General features: G+C 36.3%; 1 protein-coding gene across 6 annotated transcripts in view; it reads left to right on the top strand.

Annotated features, from left to right (window-relative positions):
• Window positions 1–21,606, top strand: part of RSF1 (remodeling and spacing factor 1) — a 215,829-nt gene that overhangs the window by 169,609 nt on the left and 24,614 nt on the right. For all 6 annotated transcript variants that reach the window (XM_037840801.1, XM_037840800.1, XM_037840802.1 and 3 more), the window contains 5 exons: window positions 10,847–10,901; window positions 11,861–11,970; window positions 17,295–17,362; window positions 18,428–18,635; window positions 20,165–20,385. In XM_037840801.1, the coding sequence (XP_037696729.1) occupies window positions 10,847–10,901; window positions 11,861–11,970; window positions 17,295–17,362; window positions 18,428–18,635; window positions 20,165–20,385 (662 nt within the window). The remainder of the gene's footprint in view (window positions 1–10,846; window positions 10,902–11,860; window positions 11,971–17,294; window positions 17,363–18,427; window positions 18,636–20,164; window positions 20,386–21,606) is intronic.

The following is a 21,606-nucleotide window of genomic DNA, read 5'->3' as shown; positions in this document are numbered from 1 at the left end:
AGTGATACATTAAAATAGAATAATTGAGGTATATTCAGAGCAATACAAGAACATTGTAGAGGGACATTTTAGTTCTGCTAGGGATTCGGGTTATCAGGGAAGGCCTTAAAAGGTAAATAGGGGTTATACAGGCATACCCCAGAGATGTTGCAGCCTTGGTTCCAGACCACCACAATAAAGCAGATCACAAGAATTTTTTGCTTTCCAGTGCAGATTAAAGTTACACTTACACTATACTGTAGTCTGTTAATTGTGCAACAGCATTATGTCTTTAAAAAAAATGTACATACTTTAACATGTAACACAAATGAAACAAAAAATAATAATAAAAGAAAAAAATGTGACAGATACAAAGTGAACACATGGTGTTGGAAAAATGGAGCTGATAGAGTTGCTTGATGCAGGGTTGCCAAAAACCTTCAATTTGTAAAAAACGCAGTATCTGCAATGCACAATAACATATGGTATGTCTGTATAGGTGAACATGCAGAGAAAGGATTTTTCAGGCAGAGAGCATGAATGTGAGCAGAGGCACCATACAAAAGCGATAGTTAGAAAGTGGTAGGAGATGGAGCTGTAAAAATAGGAGAGGCCAAATTAAGAACACCATCACATACCAGGCTAGGAAATTTGAATTATTCTCCAAAGGCAGAGGAGGAGCCATCAAAGGAGGGACATGAATAATCAGATCTTTGCTTCAGAAAAACTGCTCTGGTAACAGTAAAGAGACAGAATCCGAGCTAGAGCTATTGCAATAAAAAGTCTATGAGGAGGCGGGGCAAGATGGCAGACTGGTGAGCTGTATGTTTTAGTTACTCCTCCAGGAAAGTAGGTAAAAAGCCAGGAACTGCGTGGACTGGACACCACAGAGCAATCTGTCTTTGGGCATACTTCATACAACACTCATGAAAACGTGGAACTGCTGAGATCAGCGAAATCTGTAAGTTTTTGCGGCCAGGGGACCCGCGCCCCTCCCTGCCAGGCTCAGTCCCGGGGGAGGAGGGGCTGTCAGCTCCGGGAAGGAGAAGGGAGAATTGCAGTGGCTGCTCTTATCGGAAACTCATTCTACTGATTCAAACTCCAACCATAGATAGACTGAGACCAGACACCAGAGACTCTGAGAGCAGCCAGCCCAGCAGAGAGGAGACAGGCATAGAAAAAAAACAACACGAAAAACTCCAAAATAAAAGCAGAGGATTTTTGGAGTTCTGGTGAACACAGAAAGGGGAAGGGCGGAGATCAGGCCTTGAGGCGCATATGCAAATCCCGAAGCAAGGCTGATCTCTCTGCCCTGTGCACCTTTCCTTAATGGCCCTGGTTGCTTTGTCTATTAGCATTTCAATAACCCATTAGATCTCTGAGGAGGGCCGTTTTTGTTTTTTTGTTTTTTTTTTTTTTTAAATCCTTTTTGCTTTTTCTAAAACAATTACTCTAAGAAGCTCAATACAGAAAGCTTCAAAGAATTGAAATTTGGGCACGTCAAGTCAAGAGCAGAACTAAGAGAGCTCTGAGACAAAAGGCAATAATCCAGTGGCTGAGAAAATTCACTAAACAACACGACTTCCCAAGAAAAGGGGGGTGTCCGCTCACAGCCACCATCCTGGTGGACAGGAAACACTCCTGCCCATCGCCAGCCCCATAGCCCAGAGCTGCCCCAGACAACCCAGTGTGACGGAAGTGCTTCAAATAACAGGCACACACCACAAAACTGGGCGTGGACATTAGCCTTCCCTGCAACCTCAGCTGAATGTCCCAGAGCTGGGAAGGGGGAGCAGTGTGAATTAACAGAGCCCCATTCAGCCATCATTTGAGCAGACTGGGAGCCTCCCAACACAGCCCAGCAGCCCAGAACTGCCCTGGGGGGACGGCACTCACCTGTGACATAGCACAGTCATCCCTCAACAGAGGACCCGGGGTGCACAGCCTGGAAGAGGGGCCCACTTGCAAGTCTCAGGAGCCATACGCCAATACCAAAGACTTGTGGGTCAGTGGCAGAGACAAACTGTGGCAGGACTGAACTGAAGGATTAGACTATTGCAGCAGCTTTAAAACTCTAGGATCATCAGGGAGATTTGATTGTTAGGGCCACCCCCCCTCCCCGACTGCCCAGAAACACGCCCCACATACAGGGCAGGCAACACCAACTACACACGCAAGCTTGGTACACCAATTGGGCCCCACAAGACTCACTCCCCCACTCACCAAAAAGGCTAAGCAGGGGAGATCTGGCTTGTGGAGAACAGGTGGCTCATGGACGCCACCTGCTGGTTAGTTAGAGAAAGTCTACTCCACGAAGCTGTAGATCTGATAAATTAGAGATAAGAACTTCAACTGGTCTACAAACCCTAAAAGAACCCTATCAAGTTCAGCAAATGCCACGAGGCCAAAAACAACAGAAAATTATAAAGCATATGAAAAAACCAGACGATATGGATAACCCAAGCCCAAGCACCCAAATCAAAAGACCAGAAGAGACACAGCACCTAGAGCAGCTACTCAAAGAACTAAAGATGAACAATGAGACCATAGTACGGGATATGAAGGAAATCAAGAAGACCCTAGAAGAGCATAAAGAAGACATTGCAAGACTAAATAAAAAAATGGATGATCTTATGGAAATTAAAGAAACTGTTGACCAAATTAAAAAGATTCTGGACACTCATAGTACAAGACTAGAGGAAGATGAACAATGAATCAGTGACCTGGAAGATGACAGAATGGAAAATGAAAGCATAAAAGAAAGAATGGGGAAAAAAATTGAAAAACTCGAAATGGACCTCAGGGATATGATAGATAATATGAAACGTCCGAATATAAGACTCATTGGTGTCCCAGAAGGGGAAGAAAAGGGTAAAGGTCTAGGAAGAGTATTCAAAGAAATTGTTGGGGAAAACTTCCCAAATCTTCTAAACAACATAAATACACAAATCATAAATGCTCAGCGAACCCCAAATAGAATAAATCCAAAAAAACCCACTCCGAGACATATACTGATCACACTGTCAAACATAGAAGAGAAGGAGCAAGTTCTGAAAGCAGCAAGAGAAAAGCAATTCACCACATACAAAGGAAACAGCATAAGACTAAGTAGTGACTACTCAGCAGCCACCATGGAGGCGAGAAGGCACTGGCACGATATATTTAAAATTCTGAGTGAGAGGAATTTCCAGCCAAGAATACTTTATCCAGCAAAGCTCTCCTTCAAATTTGAGGGAGAGCTTAAATTTTTCACAGACAAACAAATGCTGAGAGAATTTGCTAACAAGAGACCTGCCCTACTGGAGATACTAAAGGAGCCCTACAGACAGAGAAACAAAGACAGGACAGAGAGACTTGGAGAAAGGTTCAGTACTAAAGAGATTCGGTATGGGTACAATAAAGGATATTAATAGAGAGAGGGAAAAATATGGCAAACATAATCCAAAGGATAAGATGGCCGATTCAAGAAATGCCTTCACGGTTTTAACGTTGAATGTAAATGGATTAAACTCCCCAATTAAAAGATATAGATTCGCAGAATGGATCAAAAAAAATGAACCATCAATATGTTGCATACAAGAGACTCATCTTAGACACAGGGACACAAAGAAACTGAAAGTGAAAGGATGGAAAAAAATATTTCATGCAAGCTACAGCCAAAAGAAAGCAGGTGTAGCAATATTAATCTGAGATAAAATAGACTTCAAATGCAGGGATGTTTTGAGAGACAAAGAAGGCCACTACATACTAATAAAAGGGGCAATTCAGCAAGAAGAAATAACAATCGTAAATGTCTATGCACCCAATCAAGGTGCCACAAAATACATGAGAGAAACATTGGCAAAACTAAAGGAAGCAATTGATGTTTCCACAATAATTGTGGGAGACTTCAACACATCACTCTCTCCTATAGATAGATCAACCAGACAGAAGACCAATAAGGAAATTGAAAACCTAAACAATCTGATAAATGAATTAGATTTAACAGACATCTACAGGACATTACATCCCAAATCACCAGGATACACATACTTTTCTAGTGCTCACGGAACTTTCTCCAGAATAGATCATATGCTGGGACATAAAACAAGCCTTAATAAATTTAAAAAGATTGAAATTATTCAAAGCACATTCTCTGACCACAATGGAATACAATTAGAAGTCAATAACCATCAGAGACTTAGAAAATTCACAAATACCTGGAGGTTAAAAAACACACTCCTAAACAATCAGTGGGTTAAAGAAGAAATAGCAAGAGAAATTGCTAAATATATAGAGACGAATGAAAATGAGAACACAACATACCAAAACCTATGGGATGCAGCAAAAGCAGTGCTAAGGGGGAAATTTATAGCACTAAACGCATATATTAAAAAGGAAGAAAGAGCCAAAATCAAAGAACTAATGGATCAACTGAAGAAGCTAGAAAATGAACAGCAAACCAATCCTAAACCAAGTAGAAGAAAAGAAATAACAAGGATTAAAGCAGAAATAAATGACATAGAGAACAAAAAAACAATAGAAAGGATAAATATCACCAAAAGTTGGTTCTTTGAGAAGATCAACAAGATTGACAAGCCCCTAGCTAGACTGACAAAATCAAAAAGAGAGAAGACCCATATAAACAAAATAATGAATGAAAAAGGTGACATAACTGCAGATCCTGAAGAAATTAAAAAAATTATAAGAGGATATTATGAACAACTGTATGGCAACAAACTGGATAATGTAGAAGAAATGGACAATTTCCTGGAAACATATGAACAACCTAGACTGACCAGAGAAGAAATAGAAGACCTCAACCAACCCATCACAAGCAAAGAGATCCAATCAGTCATCAAAAATCTTCCCACAAATAAATGCCCAGGGCCAGATGGCTTCACAGGGGAATTCTACCAAACTTTCCAGAAAGAACTGACACCAATCTTACTCAAACTCTTTCAAAACATTGAAGAAAATGGAACACTACCTAACTCATTTTATGAAGCTAACATCAATCTAATACCAAAACCAGGCAAAGATGCTACAAAAAAGGAAAACTACCGGCCAATCTCCCTAATGAATATAGATGCAAAAATCCTCAACAAAATACTTGCAAATCGAATCCAAAGACACATTAAAAAAATCATACACCATGACCAAGTGGGGTTCATTCCAGGCATGCAAGGATGGTTCAACATAAGAAAAACAATCAATGTATTACAACACATTAAAAACTCGAAAGGGAAAATCAATTGATCATCTCAATAGATGCTGAAAAAGCATTTGACAAAATCCAACATCCCTTTTTGATAAAAACACTTCAAAAGGTAGGAATTGAAGGAAACTTCCTCAACATGATAAAGAGCATATATGAAAAACCCACAGCCAGCATAGTACTCAATGGTGAGAGACTGAAAGCCTTCCCTCTAAGATCAGGAACAAGACAAGGATGCCCGCTGTCACCACTGTTATTCAACATTGTGCTGGAAGTGCTAGCCAGGGCAATCCGGCAAGACAAAGAAATAAAAGGCATCCAAATTGGAAAAGAAGAAGTAAAACTGTCATTGTTTGCAGATGATATGATCTTATATCTAGAAAACCCTGAGAAATCAGCGATACAGCTACTAGAGCTAATAAACAAATTTAGCAAAGTAGCGGGATACAAGATTAATGCACATAAGTCAGTAATGTTTCTATATGCTAGAAATGAACAAACTGAAGAGACACTCAAGAAAAAGATACCATTTTCAATAGCAACTAAAAAAATCAAGTACCTAGGAATCAACTTAACCAAAGATGTAAAAGACCTATACAAAGAAAACTACATAACTCTACTAAAAGAAATAGAAGGGGACCTTAAAAGATGGAAAAATATTCCATGTTCATGGATAGGAAGGCTAAATGTCATTAAGATGTCAATTCTACCCAAACTCATCTACAGATTCAATGCAATCCCAATCAAAATTCCAACAACCTACTTTGCAGACTTGGAAAAGCTAGTTATCAAATTTATTTGGAAAGGGAAGATGCCTCGAATTGCTAAAAGACACTCTAAAAAAGAAAAACGAAGTGGGAGGACTTACACTCCCTGACTTTGAAGCTTATTATAAAGCCACAGTTGCCAAAACAGCATGGTACTGGCACAAAGATAGACATATAGATCAATGGAATCGAATTGAGAATTCAGAGATAGACCCTCAGATCTATGGCCGACTGATCTTTGATAAGGCCCCCAAAGTCACCGAACTGAGCCATAATGGTCTTTTCAACAAATGGGGCTGGGAGAGTTGGATATCCATATCCAAAAGAATGAAAGAGGACCCCTACCTCACCCCCTACACAAAAATTAACTCAAATGGACCAAAGATCTCAATATAAAAGAAAGTACCATAAAACTCCTAGAAGATAATGTAGGAAAACATCTTCAAGACCTTGTATTAGGAGGCCACTTCCTAGACTTTACACCCAAAGCACAAGCAACAAAAGAGAAAATAGATAAATGGGAACTCCTCAAGCTTAGAAGTTTCTGCACCTCAAAGGAATTTCTCAAAAAGGTAAAGAGGCAGCCAACTCAATGGGAAAAAATTTTTGGAAACCATGTATATGACAAAAGACTGATATCTTGCATATACAAAGAAATCCTACAACTCAATGACAGTAGTACAGACAGCCCAATTATAAAATGGGCAAAAGATATGAAAAGACAGTTCTCTGAAGAGGAAATACAAATGGCCAAGAAACACATGAAAAAATGTTCAGCTTCACTAGCTATTAGAGAGATGCAAATTAAGACCACAATGAGATACCATCTAACACCGGTTAGAATGGCTGCCATTAAACAAACAGGAAACTACAAATGCTGGAGGGGATGTGGAGAAATTGGAACTCTTATTCATTGTTGGTGGGACTGTATAATGGTTCAGCCACTCTGGAAGTCAGTCTGGCAGTTCCTTAGAAAACTAGATATAGAGCTACCATTCGATCCAGCGATTGCACTTCTCGGTATATACCCGGAAGATCGGAAAGCAGTGACACGAACAGATATCTGCACGCCAATGTTCATAGCAGCATTATTCACAATTGCCAAGAGATGGAAACAACCCAAATGTCCTTCAACAGATGAGTGGACAAATAAAATGTGGTATATACACACGATGGAATACTACGCGGCAGTAAGAAGGAACGATCTCGTGAAACATATGACAACATGGATGAACCTTGAAGACATAATGCTGAGCGAAATAAGCCAGGCACAAAAAGAGAAATATTATATGCTGCCACTAATGTGAACTTTGAAAAATGTAAAACAAATGGTTTATAATGTAGAATGTAGGGGAACTAGCAGTAGAGAGCAATTAAGGAAGGGGGAACAATAATCCAAGAAGAACAGATAAGCTATTTAGCGTTCTGGGGATGCCCAGAAATGACTATGGTCTGTTAATTTCTGATGGATGTAGTAGGAACAAGTTCACTGAAATGTTGCTATATTATGTAACTTTCTTGGGGTAAAGTAGGAACATGTTGGAAGTTAAGCAGTTATCTTAGGTTAGTTGTCTTTTTCTTACTCCCTTGTTATGGTCTCTTTGAAATGTTCTTTTATTGTATGTTTATTTTCTTTTTAACTTTTTTTTTCATACAGTTGATTTAAAAAAGAAGGGAAAGTTAAAAAAAAAGAAAAAAAAGAAAAAAGACAAACAAGGAAAAAAAAAAAAAAGATGTAGTGCCCCCTTGAGGAGCCTGTTGGGAATGCAGGGGTATTCGCCTACCCCACCTCCATGGTTGCTAACATGACCACAGACATAGGGGACTGGTGGTTTGATGGGTTGAGCCCTCTACCATAAGTTTTACCCTTGGGAAGACGGTTGCTGCAAAGGAGAGGCTAGGCCTCCCTGTATTTGTGCCTAAGAGTCTCCTCCTGAATGCCTCTTTGTTGCTCAGATGTGGCCCTCTCTCTCTGGCTAAGCCAACTTGAAAGGTGAAATCACTGCCCTCCCCCCTACGTGGGATCAGACACCCAGGGAAGTGAATCTCCCTGGCAACGTGGAATATGACTCCCGGGGAGGAATGTAGACCCGGCATCGTGGGATGGAGAACATCTTCTTGACCAAAAGGGGGATGTGAAAGGAAATGAAATAAGCTTCAGTGGCAGAGAGATTCCAAAACGAGCCGAGAGATCACTCTGGTGGGCACTCTTACGCACACTTTAGACAACCCTTTTTAGGTTCTAAAGAATTGGGGTAGCTGGTGGTGGATACCTGAAACTATTAAACTACAACCCAGAACCCATGAATCTCGAAGACAGTTGTATAAAAATGTAGCTTATGAGGGGTGACAGTGGGATTGGGAAAGCCATAAGGACCAAACTCCACTTTGTCTAGTTTATGGATGGATGTGTAGAAAAGTAGGGGAAGGTAACAAACAGACAAAGGTACCCAGTCTTCTTTTTTACTTCAATTGCTCTTTTTCAGTCTAATTATTATTCTTGTTATTTTTGTGTGTGTGCTAATGAAGGTGTCAGGGATTGATTTAGGTGATGAATGTACAACTATGTAATGGTACTGTAAACAATCGAAAGTACAATTTGTTTTGTATGACTGCGTGGTATGTGAATATATCTCAATAAAATGATGATTAAAAAAAAAAAAAAAAGTCTATGAAAGCTGGTGAGGCCTGAACTAGTGCAATCTTTGTGATAAGGTGGAAGTACTGGAGAGAATTATCAGAGGACTAATCAATAGGACTTGATGCCTATTTATACAATAGTCTAGTACAATAAAGTCTAAGCAGTTTGTCCTGATTGGTCTTACTATCTTCGTTTGCCACTTTAACTTTCACTCCCTGGTGCATGGTCCACCTCCCATAATTTAGCTTGCCTTAAAGCAGTGAGTGGGTACTCACCTCACCCTGTGCAAAGGCGAACCTTAAAAATTGTTCAGCCTCCAGAACCTGTTTTGTTCGTTTGTTTGTTTTTTACTCAGATGACTTTTAGTGTAAAGGCAAAGTTAATCTCCAGAGTTGACTAGGAGATAAAAATAAGTACTTAGTTTTTTAAATCTTAGTTTTTGTAAATGCCTAAATAGCTTTGTGTTTAGAGACTGTGGATTATTTCTAGACAACTTGTGTCTTAAATATTTGGGATATCTTCCAAGGGCATTTTTAAAATTAAGGAGCAGTTCTCTGTAGAATTATTAGGGTTTTTGATGTGCAGTTTTTCCTGATTTTATTTTTGACACTGGAAAGATCTAATTAAAGATGCTTCAAGTTAAATCACAGTTAAAAATTAGATTTTCTTTGCTTTGGCTTTCTGAAATCTGCCTGTCCTCCTCAGAAATTAAGTTTTCTTATGTCCTGGAACTGATTTAACTTGGCCATTTAGATAGGTAAAAGGCTCACTCATTGAAAGGGCCTTGAATTTAAACCACTAAGAATTTTGTCTGATACTTCAGATTATTTCTGCTTGTTCTTTGAAGGTGCATGATGCTTATAACATTTATATGTGGAAAAGGCTAGTGAAAAAATTTTTAACTAGAGCTCCACATACTGTAGGATATGCCACTGCTATTGAGAAAGATTTTAAATTTTGGAACTGTATATTAAAATATGCTACTACATTTATTTATGCTATTGGTCTCCCATTTACTAGTTTCTTTGCTTTCTCTCTTATTTTTGGAATCCTCTTTACTTAAATGGCATCTTTTAAGAGGTTATCTGTAATTGTGGCTTTAGATCACACACGAAGTCCTAGATGAGATTGGATCATAAAAAGTAGAGCAAAGCTACTGTTACAGGGAGACCAATCTGGCCCAAAGCCAGTTAACTGATTCATTGTTGTTCACTAATTCTCCCGAATAATCTGGTTACAAAGCTTTTTGTTACTTGTAGCTCCTAGAATGCCTTCTCAGTCATGTATGTATATGAATCTTTGGAGCTCTAAACAACAAAATGAGTGTTTGTTTCTAAAATAAATAATTTATTAACTAAATTCTGATTTCCATTTTCAAAAAGTGAGCATTTTTATTCATTCTTCTTTAAATTTGCGAATTAACTTCTCTGACACACATCCTAGCAGCTTAAAACCTTCTTATTCCCTCCATCATAGCACAAGAGCATCTTTCCCATTGTTTGTGCATTTATTCAATATGTAACCAACATTTGTTGAGCACCTAATTGAATTGAATTAACTTGGAGAGAACCAGAAACAGCACCTGTTGTATATAGCTATTTGCTATATAAAATCTGTTGAATTAAAATCAACAAAAGTCCATTTCTTAGAAATGAAACAATGCAGATGTCATTAGTCATTTCTTGGAGAAGTCTTCACTGGATTTGAAGTTATCTTTATCGTGGCATCCCAGAGTGCTGAGCCAGATAACATGACTACCTTGCTTTTTTTTTAAGTGAATGGTCTTTGTGTCATTTACAAGGACCCTGATATAGTTTAATTTCACAGAAATCTTTCTTTATAGTAATATTTATTACCATGAAAGTATGCCTGTGCAAATACACACAAAATTACTGAAAACTTTGACATAAAAGAGATCCAGTTGTTTAATCAAGGTTGGCTTTCCATCTAATCAAGTCATTGGTGAATCACGGCATAGGACTTTTCATGAAGTTTCCTGGTCTATTTCAATTTTACTTCCTTGGTATAAATCACTTCTAAGCTATAGTTTTCATACCTTATGAAATTTCATGTCTCCCACAAAGATACCAATACCATATTAAGTTTTTTAGGTAATTGGTAATATGTCTTTGACCCAGCCTCTGCTGTTACCCTGAAATCCTAAGTTTAGTATTGGCCATATTAAGTGATATTTTCATAACAATTTTATTTTTAACAAAGCTCATTTTCTTTGTCTGTGTGTGTTTGTTTTGTTACCTAAAGGAAAGAACGCTTGGTGTATGTGGGTATCAGTATTGAAAACATCATTCCTCCACAAGTAAGTTTCTGGCTTGTAATAATTTTAAAGGGGAGACTGCCATAATTATTCTAAGATTTAATCTACATTATGTAATGTGAGTAATCTTAAAATAAAAATTTAGGACCTTAAAGAAAGGAAAAATCACTTATAATCCCTCAGCAATTGAAATAATATATAAGCAAATAGCGTAAAAATGTGATATCACATCCAATCTAAATTTATACCTTTGGAGGAAAGTGTATGTTCCATTTTTATTACCTTAAATGGTGCAATTTGATTTTAGCTTTTTAATGCACCATTTATATAAAATAATATTTCAGGGAGATTTCTGATACTTAATTCACTTTCTTTGGGGTTATCAGAAATGTCAGCTTGTATTTTTACTTACAGTTTGGTTTGTTTGAAGGGGTATCATGTTGCATTTATTAGTCTAATTTATAATTAAGGGTATTTCATGAGTGAAAATACATGTAACAGTTTTCATTTGACATAAGAAATTTTCTTAGTTTTCTAAGCACAGTGTCTTTCAGGCTTAATTAAATCACAAGCTTAAATAGTCCATCTTGTTTAGCTGTCTTCCTTGCATATCACACTACTTTCTTTTTCTAAATCCATTTTTTAAACTCATTCAGCATATCTACTGAATATCTTCTATATTTCAAATGTAATTATTCGTTAAAAAGATATTAATGGAAAAACTTCATCACAATTGCTTTAAAAGAGTTGATTATAAACTCACAGAAGTGTGGGAATTTTAATACAGAAATGTTTCATCCATTGATCTCCAACATGGTTTTTAATCTTTATACTTGGTATTACTGTGTTTATTCAGTTTTGGGGAGATCACCTCAAACTTTTTCAGACTTTTTACTTGTGCTACCTAGCTAGTTGGAGATAAGAAAACTATTAATTCCAAGAAGCTTTATTCTGTCATGAGTATTAACCTATATATACTTACTATCATATTTTTAAATCAGGAGCCAGATTTTTCTGAAGATCAAGAAGAAAGGAAAAAAGATTCAAAAAAATCCAAAGCAAACTTGCTTGAAAGGAGGTCAACGAGAACACGAAAATGTATAAGTTATAGGTATGAAATATATGGAAATGGTTACAATGAAAGGGTATAAAATGTTTTTTAAATTAGATAACATTGATCTGGAAGTAGATGCTTTTCCCATCATAATGATCATCAACAGTTGTTTATTACTTACCTTGCATCTTTAGAGTTATAGAATTTTAGAACAGCCATTGTGATCTTTTCCAAATGTAAATCTGTTCTTGTCATTCATAGCTCTTGGGATAAAGAATAATGACTTTAATAAGGCCCATAAGTCTTGGATATCTGATCTCTACCTAACTTTTCAGCTCCATTTCATCTACCTTTCTCCTTACTCTCTCTGCACTAGCCAAACTCTCTTCTTTTAGTCCCTTTGCACATACTGCTTACTCTGCCTGGAATTTCCCTCCCATTTTCACTGTTACCCTTCTCTAGATCAGATTCCTCCTATTTTATGCCATCATACCAGACAGCTCCTGTCCTTGAAAACATTTATCATCATTGTAATGTGTGATTGGATTGATGTTTCTGGGTCCCCCAGTACACTGTTAGCATGAAGGTAAGGGCCATGTCAGTTTTACACATCCTTATGTCCCTTGCACTTAGCACAGTCTGGAGAAATAGTAAGTACTCCATTAATGCCTATTGAAAGAATCAATAAATATAATCTAGTTTACCTTCTACCTCCAAAGATTCCAAAAGATTGGAAGAGATTTTTCCATGGTCATTCTGTTAGTAGCTAAGCCTGAACTAAAATTTTATCTTCTGATTGATTCCTAGTCTAGCATCCTTTCCACCTAAACCACTTGTCAAACACAAATTGTTTGGCCTGTGGGCTCTAAAACCTACTTGGACAACAGCAAAACATTCTTAACTTGAATAACTGGAGATTAAAAACAAAATTGATTTTACAGAATTCTCAACTTTGAGGTTGCTTCTTGTTTATAAACTTTCATCTGTGATCATGGAAGAGTTTCCTGTGTATAGTTTGCCACTGTTGTTCTTAAAACTTTATAAATTGTGGTAGGATCATTGATTCATTCATTCATAGGTATGGGAACACTGTCCATCTTATTCTTCTTAAAAAAAAATAACTTTGAAAAATGAAAAGTACTATACTATATAAAATCATTGTTACTAATGAAATGAAAGCCTTATAGGTGGAAAGTGCAAGTGTACAGTCAGTTCTGCTATAACACAACATATATGCATTTCTAAAGACATTAACATGGTATACAAAATGGCATGGTAAAACACTACAAGAGTTTGGGAAATACAGGATTAGGGCCACAGCACTCCAAAATTTCTTTAGTGACCTAATAAAAAAAGACATGACTTAATTTGAATGATAGTGCCATTTAACATAGATACTGCAATAAATATGGAATTTTACCTTGAATAGACCCGAAGTTTGCTTGTGAATATGGGTGTGAGATGGTTTGCAGTTCATAAGTTAACTGCACCATTGCAAACGGAGGGTTATCTGAAGTCACACAGAAAGTTTTAACACCAGATGTGTGGATGGGTTGAGTCTCATAACATATGATGAACTCAGGTAGCTGGTAGATATTTGAGGTGTGTGCATTTTGTGTATTATTCCTATGTGGCTTGGTTTAGTGAGTTGTAGTTCACATAGTGCTTCTCATGAATGAAATCATGCATACCCAAGAGTGAGATTTACATTGTGCTCAAATTGCTGAAGAATTGACTTGTCTTTCAATCTATGTAATCGGATTATTAAAGGAAGAAGAGCTTTGTTTTATTAGATTCATCACTTCTATCATTTAAGATTTGTTTGTTTGATTCTTACTACTTCTAACAGAAAGTTTGCTATCAAAGTGACTAGAAGCGAGCATTGGATTGGGAGTCAGAAGAATAATGCTATATTCCTGGCTGTACCGCTTACTTGCCATGTGTATTTGAGTGGTCCATTTCCTTCACTGTCTCATCTGTAATGGAGGATTAATCCAGAGCATCCCTAAGATCCCTTTCAGCTCTAAAATTATATAACAATAATATAGGAACTTAGGGTAAACTATGTATTTTAGCATAAAATGTATCCATTCATTCATTCATATCCTACCTAGTTCCCCAAAAGAATTTTAGAAAGGAATATAATCTTAGTGTGAGAAGCAACTTCTTAAACTTGGCACCAAAGACAGAAACAATGGAAAAGATAGATTTGATTACATGAGAATTAAAAAGTCTTACAAAAGACTCAGACAAAGCATTCAAAAAGAAAGTGTATGCTTGCAAAGAAATTTTGCAAAGGAGTTAGAATTCAGAAGGAATGATGTGAATTTTTAAAATGCAGTTAATTTAGTTTTTTCAAGGTGGAAATATAGCAGTTTTTTCATATGATATCTCCAAAGATTGTTACTTACCATTAGACATTAACATTGCAGAAATCAAAGTCTAAACCTGTTTCGATTAGGGAATCAGTTAAGTGAAATCCAGGTTTCATTTAAATTGGAGATTAAAACTTAGGGAAACTTTTAGTTTGTTTACATGGAAAGGGGGAGAGGGAGTTCTCTGACTGGAGAAATGACAGACACACTTACGCATAATGTAGCAGGGCAAGGTGTCAGTTTTGCTTTTCTCAGAACTTAAAAAAAAATAAGCAAAGGTTACAGGGGAAATACACATTGCATAGAAGTAATTGGAACATATGACAAAGAGGTTAAAATATTTATTACATAATAAGCTCTTAGAGATCAGTACGAAAAGATGAACACACTTGCTGACAAATGGGCAAAGGACACAAACCATTATTTTACAAAAGAAAAACTAAAAATGATCAATAAACATGAAAATATTTGTCCTGAATCATAATCAAATTAAAATTAAAGGAACAAGAAAATAACTTTGTTTTTCCAAGTTAGAAAAAAAAACCTAATGATAAAATTCATTCTATGGTTTTATTATAAATTGATACAACCCTTTGAAGAATAATTCTAACCTTACCTTAAAATTTTACGTACTCTTTAAGTCTAAATAATTTCACTTCTAGTAAGAACACCAGGAAACAAACCGGTAGTCCAACAAAACCTCACAAAGGTGGGCATTTCAACCTACAAAGGAAGAGATAGTTTTTATACCCTGAAGAAGGATAGAATTTAGATGAAAATTAAAGGAAGCAGTGTTTTGATAGGCTCAGAGCAAAGCAGGGCTCTTTAAAAGAGTCAATATCAGGTCTAGATTGAAAAGTGGACACAGAGTTCCATTTCCTTAGAAACAATGAAGTTGAGACAGATATGGAGTGCTGTGTCCAGAAACCACTTACTTGAAGCTCGCCATCTGGGAAGTAAATTGAGACTGCTTATCTGTGTTAAAAATGACTTAGATGTTTCACGCAAGACTGGGATGTTTCATTCTTACTGAAGTTTGTGATAGTTTCTGGTTTTAGAGACTAAAGTTTCTCAGTAAGGAAGTAGTTATTGAAAGAAGTGGATTGTTATACCACTTTACATCTGTAGCATGTCCTTGGGAAAAGTGTTGTTCCCTGTTAACTTTGCTTATGGCTTTATCTGTTTCTTATCTAGCTTGATAAATAGACACACAGATTTTTACTTTTTCAGAATTTATCTCATGGAAAAGCCAAGCTACAGCTACACACATATTTTTCATAGCATAGTTTATTACTATGAAAAATTTGGAAGTAAACTCCTTTAAGTTAAATGTATAAGCTTCTAATACATTATAAATTTCTTATACATTATACTTTGTAGAAGAGTTCTCAGCAGTCCTCTGAAATTGTATAGGTATATATATATATTTTCTATAGAGTAAATTCATAGCTTTAATGAGTTTTCCAATTCTTAGGGCAAAATATTTGGACTTCAGTCTTGCCTCTGTTAATTTAAATACAAATAGTCACACATGACTAGTAATTTTTGTATTTAGCACAGTTTTAAGTCACGTCACCCTTTTGGTCACTTCAACGCTATGTGAAGAAATCTTAGGAATCATCTAGTCTTGTTCCTTTTCTTTGGGTGGAGGGCGGTTACTGAGCCCTTGAGAAAGTACATTTGTTCTGGTTCTAAAATTCTGATAGTCCATGTATATGTTTCAGTAACAATAATTATATAATCCTTATGTCTAATATTATTTGTGGAACACTAATTTTGTTCTACTTACTCTGCTATGTGGTTTGTGCACATCACAGGTTGGCAGACTGTGGGCTGTGGGCCAAATTCAGCCTGTCACCAGTTTTTGTACAGCCCATGACCAAACAGTGGTTTTATGTTTTTAAATGGTTGGGGAAAAAATCAAAAGAATATTCCATGAGGACTGTATACACATCCCTGTGGTGGATGCTGACTGTGATTGGTAGTACAAATATTAAAATGTTCTTTCATGAACTAGAACAAATGTATGTCATTATTACAGGGAGTGAATAATAGAGTGATATATGGGAAGCAATGCACCTAATGCAAACTATGGAGTATAGTTAACAGTGATATTTTAATATTTTTTCATCAACAGTAACAAATGTACCACACCAATGCTAAGGGTTAATAATAGGAGGGATAAGGAGTTTTTGTTCTTGTTGTTGTTTTGTTTTTTTTTTTGAAGTAATGAAAATGTTCTAAAATTGTGGTGATGAAACACAACTATGTGATAATACTGTGAACCATTGATTGTATACATTGAATGGATTGTGTGTTGTGCAGGTATATCTCAGTAAAACAGCTAAAAAAGAAAAAAAAAAAAGAAGAAAGATACCTGCAGTATAAAGCAAACTAATTTTAATACCCTTAGTGAGGGTCGATGAGGTGAAGGGGATGATAGGGGTGGAAGCAAGACTCACATATACCTTTTATAGTTTTAAGTTCTAACTATGTAAATGTACATATTCAAAAAATTAAATCACAAGAATAAAACTCTAAAATTGAATACAAAAAAAGAATAATATTCCATGAAAATTATATGAAATTCTAATTTCTGCATCAATAAGTAAAGTTTAATTGGAATGCAGCTACACTCATTCATTTCCACATATTACCTGTGGCTGCTTTTGCATTATCATGGCAGAGTAGTCACAACAGAGACCCTGTCTGCAAGGCCTAAAATAGTTACTGTCTAACCTTTTATAAAAAAATTTTGCTAACCTCTGGCATAGATGATCTTTAAAAGCCAAAAACAAACTGGAAAGCAATAACTTATCAACTAGGTACTGACTTACAAAGCCTTATTTTCACAAAAGGAGAAATGGAGGTTAAGAAGAGTGAAGTAATGTAGTCCATGTCACACATTTCAAGCATGGCAGAGAGCAGGCCTCTTTCATTTCAGAGCCACCACCACTAGCCCATATGCCAAGACAGGCTATAATGTGAACATTGTATGTATTTTAGATTTGATGAGTTTGATGAAGCAATTGATGAAGCTATAGAAGACGATATCAAAGAGGCTGATGGAGGAGGTATGTGTTTTTCATTCTCTCCTCTTCCTATAACTCCACCAACAAGGTGATTAAGATGCTCTGATTAGGGCAGTAAGCATGGTCTTTTTTAATTCTCCCCAGTGTGCATCACAGTCAATCTGGACACAATGTTTGCATGTGGGACTCAGATCTAGCTAATTATTTTTAGTTTGTTTTATGATCTGATATAAAGCATAAATGATCCTCCATATATTTTAAAGTTCATTTCTGGTTCCAAATGAAAAATCAAGTGAGATTTTCCTCTTCTCTACTATTCTTAGATCACTGTTGCTACAGAGTCTCAAATTTTGGATTATCAAAACCAAAATGATTGTTTTTAATTAACCTTTTAAAAATCAGTTTATTAATTTAATAATTGGCATACAGATAAAAGCATTTGAAGGTAATTTAATTAAAGAGCTATGTTGCCAGTTGCCAGTTACTAGTACTCCAGTGTGGAGCACTGTGATTTTCATTAGTTATTACAAACGCTCTAGAAAGGATTAATAATAACTAAGTTGTTTGTAGTGAAACTGAAGAAGTCACTAGCTTTTCCAGAGACATATGCCTTATTTACGTCCTTGCTAGCTGAATTCTCATTTTTTTTTTCTGTCTTGTAAACATAGTAAAATAAATGAATGTGGCTTTTTCTTAAAGTCATGTCCAAAAGAAGAGATTCTTGAGTGACTGCTAATGTGAGTGTGGGATTTCTTTTGGGGATGATGAAAATGTTCTGGAATTAGATAGTGGTGATGATTGCACAGACTTTCTGAATATACTAAAAACCCCTGAATTGTACACTTTAAAAGGGTGAATATTGTGGTGTATGAATTATATCTTAATAAAAAAAGAGATTCTCTACATAGTGAACGTATATGAATGCTAAAACTCTCTTGAGAATTCTACAGCTGTATTCTGTCAGCTATGAGAAAACTGCCTAATTGTGGGAAGAAAATAAAGAAATCAAATGAAGAGCTAACTGCTAAGCAAGGAATAAATATCAGTCTAAAAATTAAAGGAAGCTTTTAATAAACGTAAAATTTTCCTCCACCTACCCCAACTCAGGAGTTGGCCGAGGAAAAGATATCTCCACCATCACAGGTCACCGTGGGAAAGACATCTCTACTATTTTGGATGAAGAAAGAAAAGAAAATAAACGACCCCAGAGGGCTGCTGCTGCTCGGCGGAAGAAACGCCGGCGACTAAACGATCTGGACAGTGACAGCAACTTAGATGAAGAAGAGAGTGAGGATGAATTCAAGATCAGTGATGGGTGCGTGGTCTGCCAATAGTCCTGGTTCCCAAGATTCAGTCTTATATGGGGCTAATAGAGAGAGGCTTTTGGCCATGCTGTGAAGGGACTTTTGTTGTTCATGAACATAGGCAACCTCTGTTTATTTTCACGATATTTAAGGCAGATTCAAGAATAGTGATCTTGGTCTTTTTTAGATTAAAACAGAAAGTACATTTATGGTTCTTTGCTTAATACTCAAAATTGCATATTTAAATTTCTTTAACTATAATTGAGACACCTTTTGGGCTACATAGTTGAAACACCATCCCTGTCCATGAAGGGTTCTCAGTCAAGTGTAAGAAATAGGTAGGTAACTAGATACTCTTCTCTGGTGATCCATAGAAGTTGGAGTTGGGGTTGGGGTTAGGGCAGGTAATCCAATCTGAAGAGCAGGTATTGAAACAATACTTCAGAGTTTCTCCTCTCAGATTATTATGAGAAGAAATGAACATATGAATCAAAAAGTGTCATTCTGCATGGATGCTACTAAAATATAAGTATAAATTAGTGTACTAGAGGAGAACTGGCTCAGTCCACGGAGATCAGGGAAAGCCTCACAGTAGAAGTAAATCTTGATCTGAAATTTAAAGAATGAATAACTGGTAAAGCTGATATATTTGGGATTAGAGACAGGGAAAAGAAAGAAGGCATTACAAGCAGAGAAGTCAGGTGTCCAAAGCAGTAAGGCATAAAATGTCATGGAATATTTGGGAAGTTCCTAGTAGCTTAGGATAGCAAGAATTTGGAAGCAAAGTAGTGCCCTGTTGGGGATGTGACCAAGAGATAAAAAGTGGCCAGATGATGAAAGGTTTCATTTGTCATGCATAAGAGTTTGGACTTTATCCTAAAGATAAGGAACACCCACTGAAAGGTTTTAAACAACAGATTAATGTGAGAGTTATGTTTCAGAAATACTCATCCTGGCATTCATTTGGAGGATAAATAGAGAGGAAATGAGATTCAAGAGACCATTTGGGGAGTTGCTGCAGTGGGTTACGTGGGAGGTAGGAACATGAAAAGAGAGGATGGATCAGGTTTGGGAGATCATTTTTAAGAGGTAAACTCAGGAAGAATTAGTAATTGATTAGATGTGGGAAATGAGAGGGAAAAAATTAGGATAAACACAGTTTCTGGTTTGAGTTACTGAATGGGTACTGGCACCAAACATTAGGCTAGGTAACACAGAAGAGAGGAGTACGTTGGGAAATAATGAATTCACATTTGGACATATTGAATGTAAGATACTTAGGAAACAGTCCAAGAGGCCAAAGCCGTTTATGTTAAAAAATCAGCATCAATTTACCTTCATAGCTCCTCCTAAGGAAAGGATAGGTGGCAAAATATTTCTCCATTTTATAAATAGGGAAATTGATGCAATTATCCAGATATGTTGCACTGACATTACTTAATGATTCACTGGACTCACTGTAATTTGAACTCTGATCCCTCAAAAATGGATTCACAGTTCTAAGTGTACCATCATAATTCATCTGATTTATCTTGGACAGATCTCAAGATGAGTTTGTTGTATCTGATGAAAACCTAGATGAAAGTGAAGAAGATCCACCATCTAATGATGACAGCGACACTGATTTCTATAGCCGTAGATTGAGGCGACACCCCTCCCGGCCAATGAGGCAAAGCAGGCGTTTGCGGAGAAAGACCCCAAAGAAAAAGTACTCTGATGATGATGAAGAGGAAGAATCTGAGGAGAATAGTAGAGATTCAGGTAAAAATAACTTGTATCCACATCACACTAACTCAGTAAATTCTTATGATTTCTAGTATTAAGAATACTTAAAATTCCATGCTGGTAAAACTTTTTGAGTCCTGTTCTTATGACTCATTGGTAAATAAATTTTTTTTAGAAAAAGCACATCTAAGAAAATGCATATAGATCGATATGTTAACTTCATACCAAAATCATTTAAGATTGTGATAAATCCTTTGATACCAAGTGTTTCCATGCCTAGGCTGGTTTCTGGACATAACACTCCATATCTGTATTAACTGTTTTTCCAAGGAAATGGAACCCTGTGTCCACTTTGCAATCTAGACCCGATACTGACTCATTTACAGAGTCCTGCTTTGCTTTGAGCCTATAAAAACCCTGCTTCCATAGTGTTTCTTAGAAATCATTCTCAATAAGCAAAGAACATTTTTCTGAGACCCAGCTTTTGGCGAGAGAAGGGCCACCAATTGTCTCTGACAATTAGAACACCATCAGTGATTCAGTAGTTTTAAAAAATTATCCGTAGTTGATGCTGTCATAGCTTATGCTTATCCCTATTAAATGAATAAATAGTGAGGGAAATTACAGATACAAGTTCTTTGTATAATTGGCATATTGGTAGCCATACTTTTGGGGAAGTACCACAGAGTATTATTATATCCCTGACTGTAGCTAGCCTTCTGGAGTTTTTGTTTTTTTTTTTTTTTTTTTTTTTAATTCAGTTTTATTGAAATATATTCACAAACCATACAGTCATCCATGGTATACAATCAACTGTTCACAGTATGATCATATAGTTATGCGTTCATCACCACAATCTATTTCTGAACATTTTCCTTACATCAGAAAGAATCAGAATAAGAATAAAAAATAAAAGTGAAAAGAGAATACCCAAACAATCCCCCCATCCCACCTTATTTGTCATTTAGTTTTTACTCCCATTTTTCTACTGATATTTTTTCAATTTTTTAACTTTGTTTATCAAAAAATTAAAAACAAACAGGCAAACAACAACCAAAAAAGCCCCACAACATTTCAAACAAAGCAATGGATTAAGGAAAACAAATAACCTAAAATAACTACTTTGCTTCCAATATGTTCCTACCATACCCCAAGAAAATTAATAAACCATGTCCAAACAGAGGAGTAAGAAAAACAAATAATCTAAAATAACTACATTGCTTCCAACATGTTCCTACCATACCCCAAGAAAATTAA

The sequence above is a fragment of the Choloepus didactylus genome, chromosome 6, assembly GCF_015220235.1.
Source record: "Choloepus didactylus isolate mChoDid1 chromosome 6, mChoDid1.pri, whole genome shotgun sequence".
NCBI lineage: Eukaryota > Metazoa > Chordata > Mammalia > Pilosa > Megalonychidae > Choloepus > Choloepus didactylus.
Note: the sequence above shows the minus strand (reverse complement) of the source record. Positions and strands in the feature narration are given on the sequence as shown.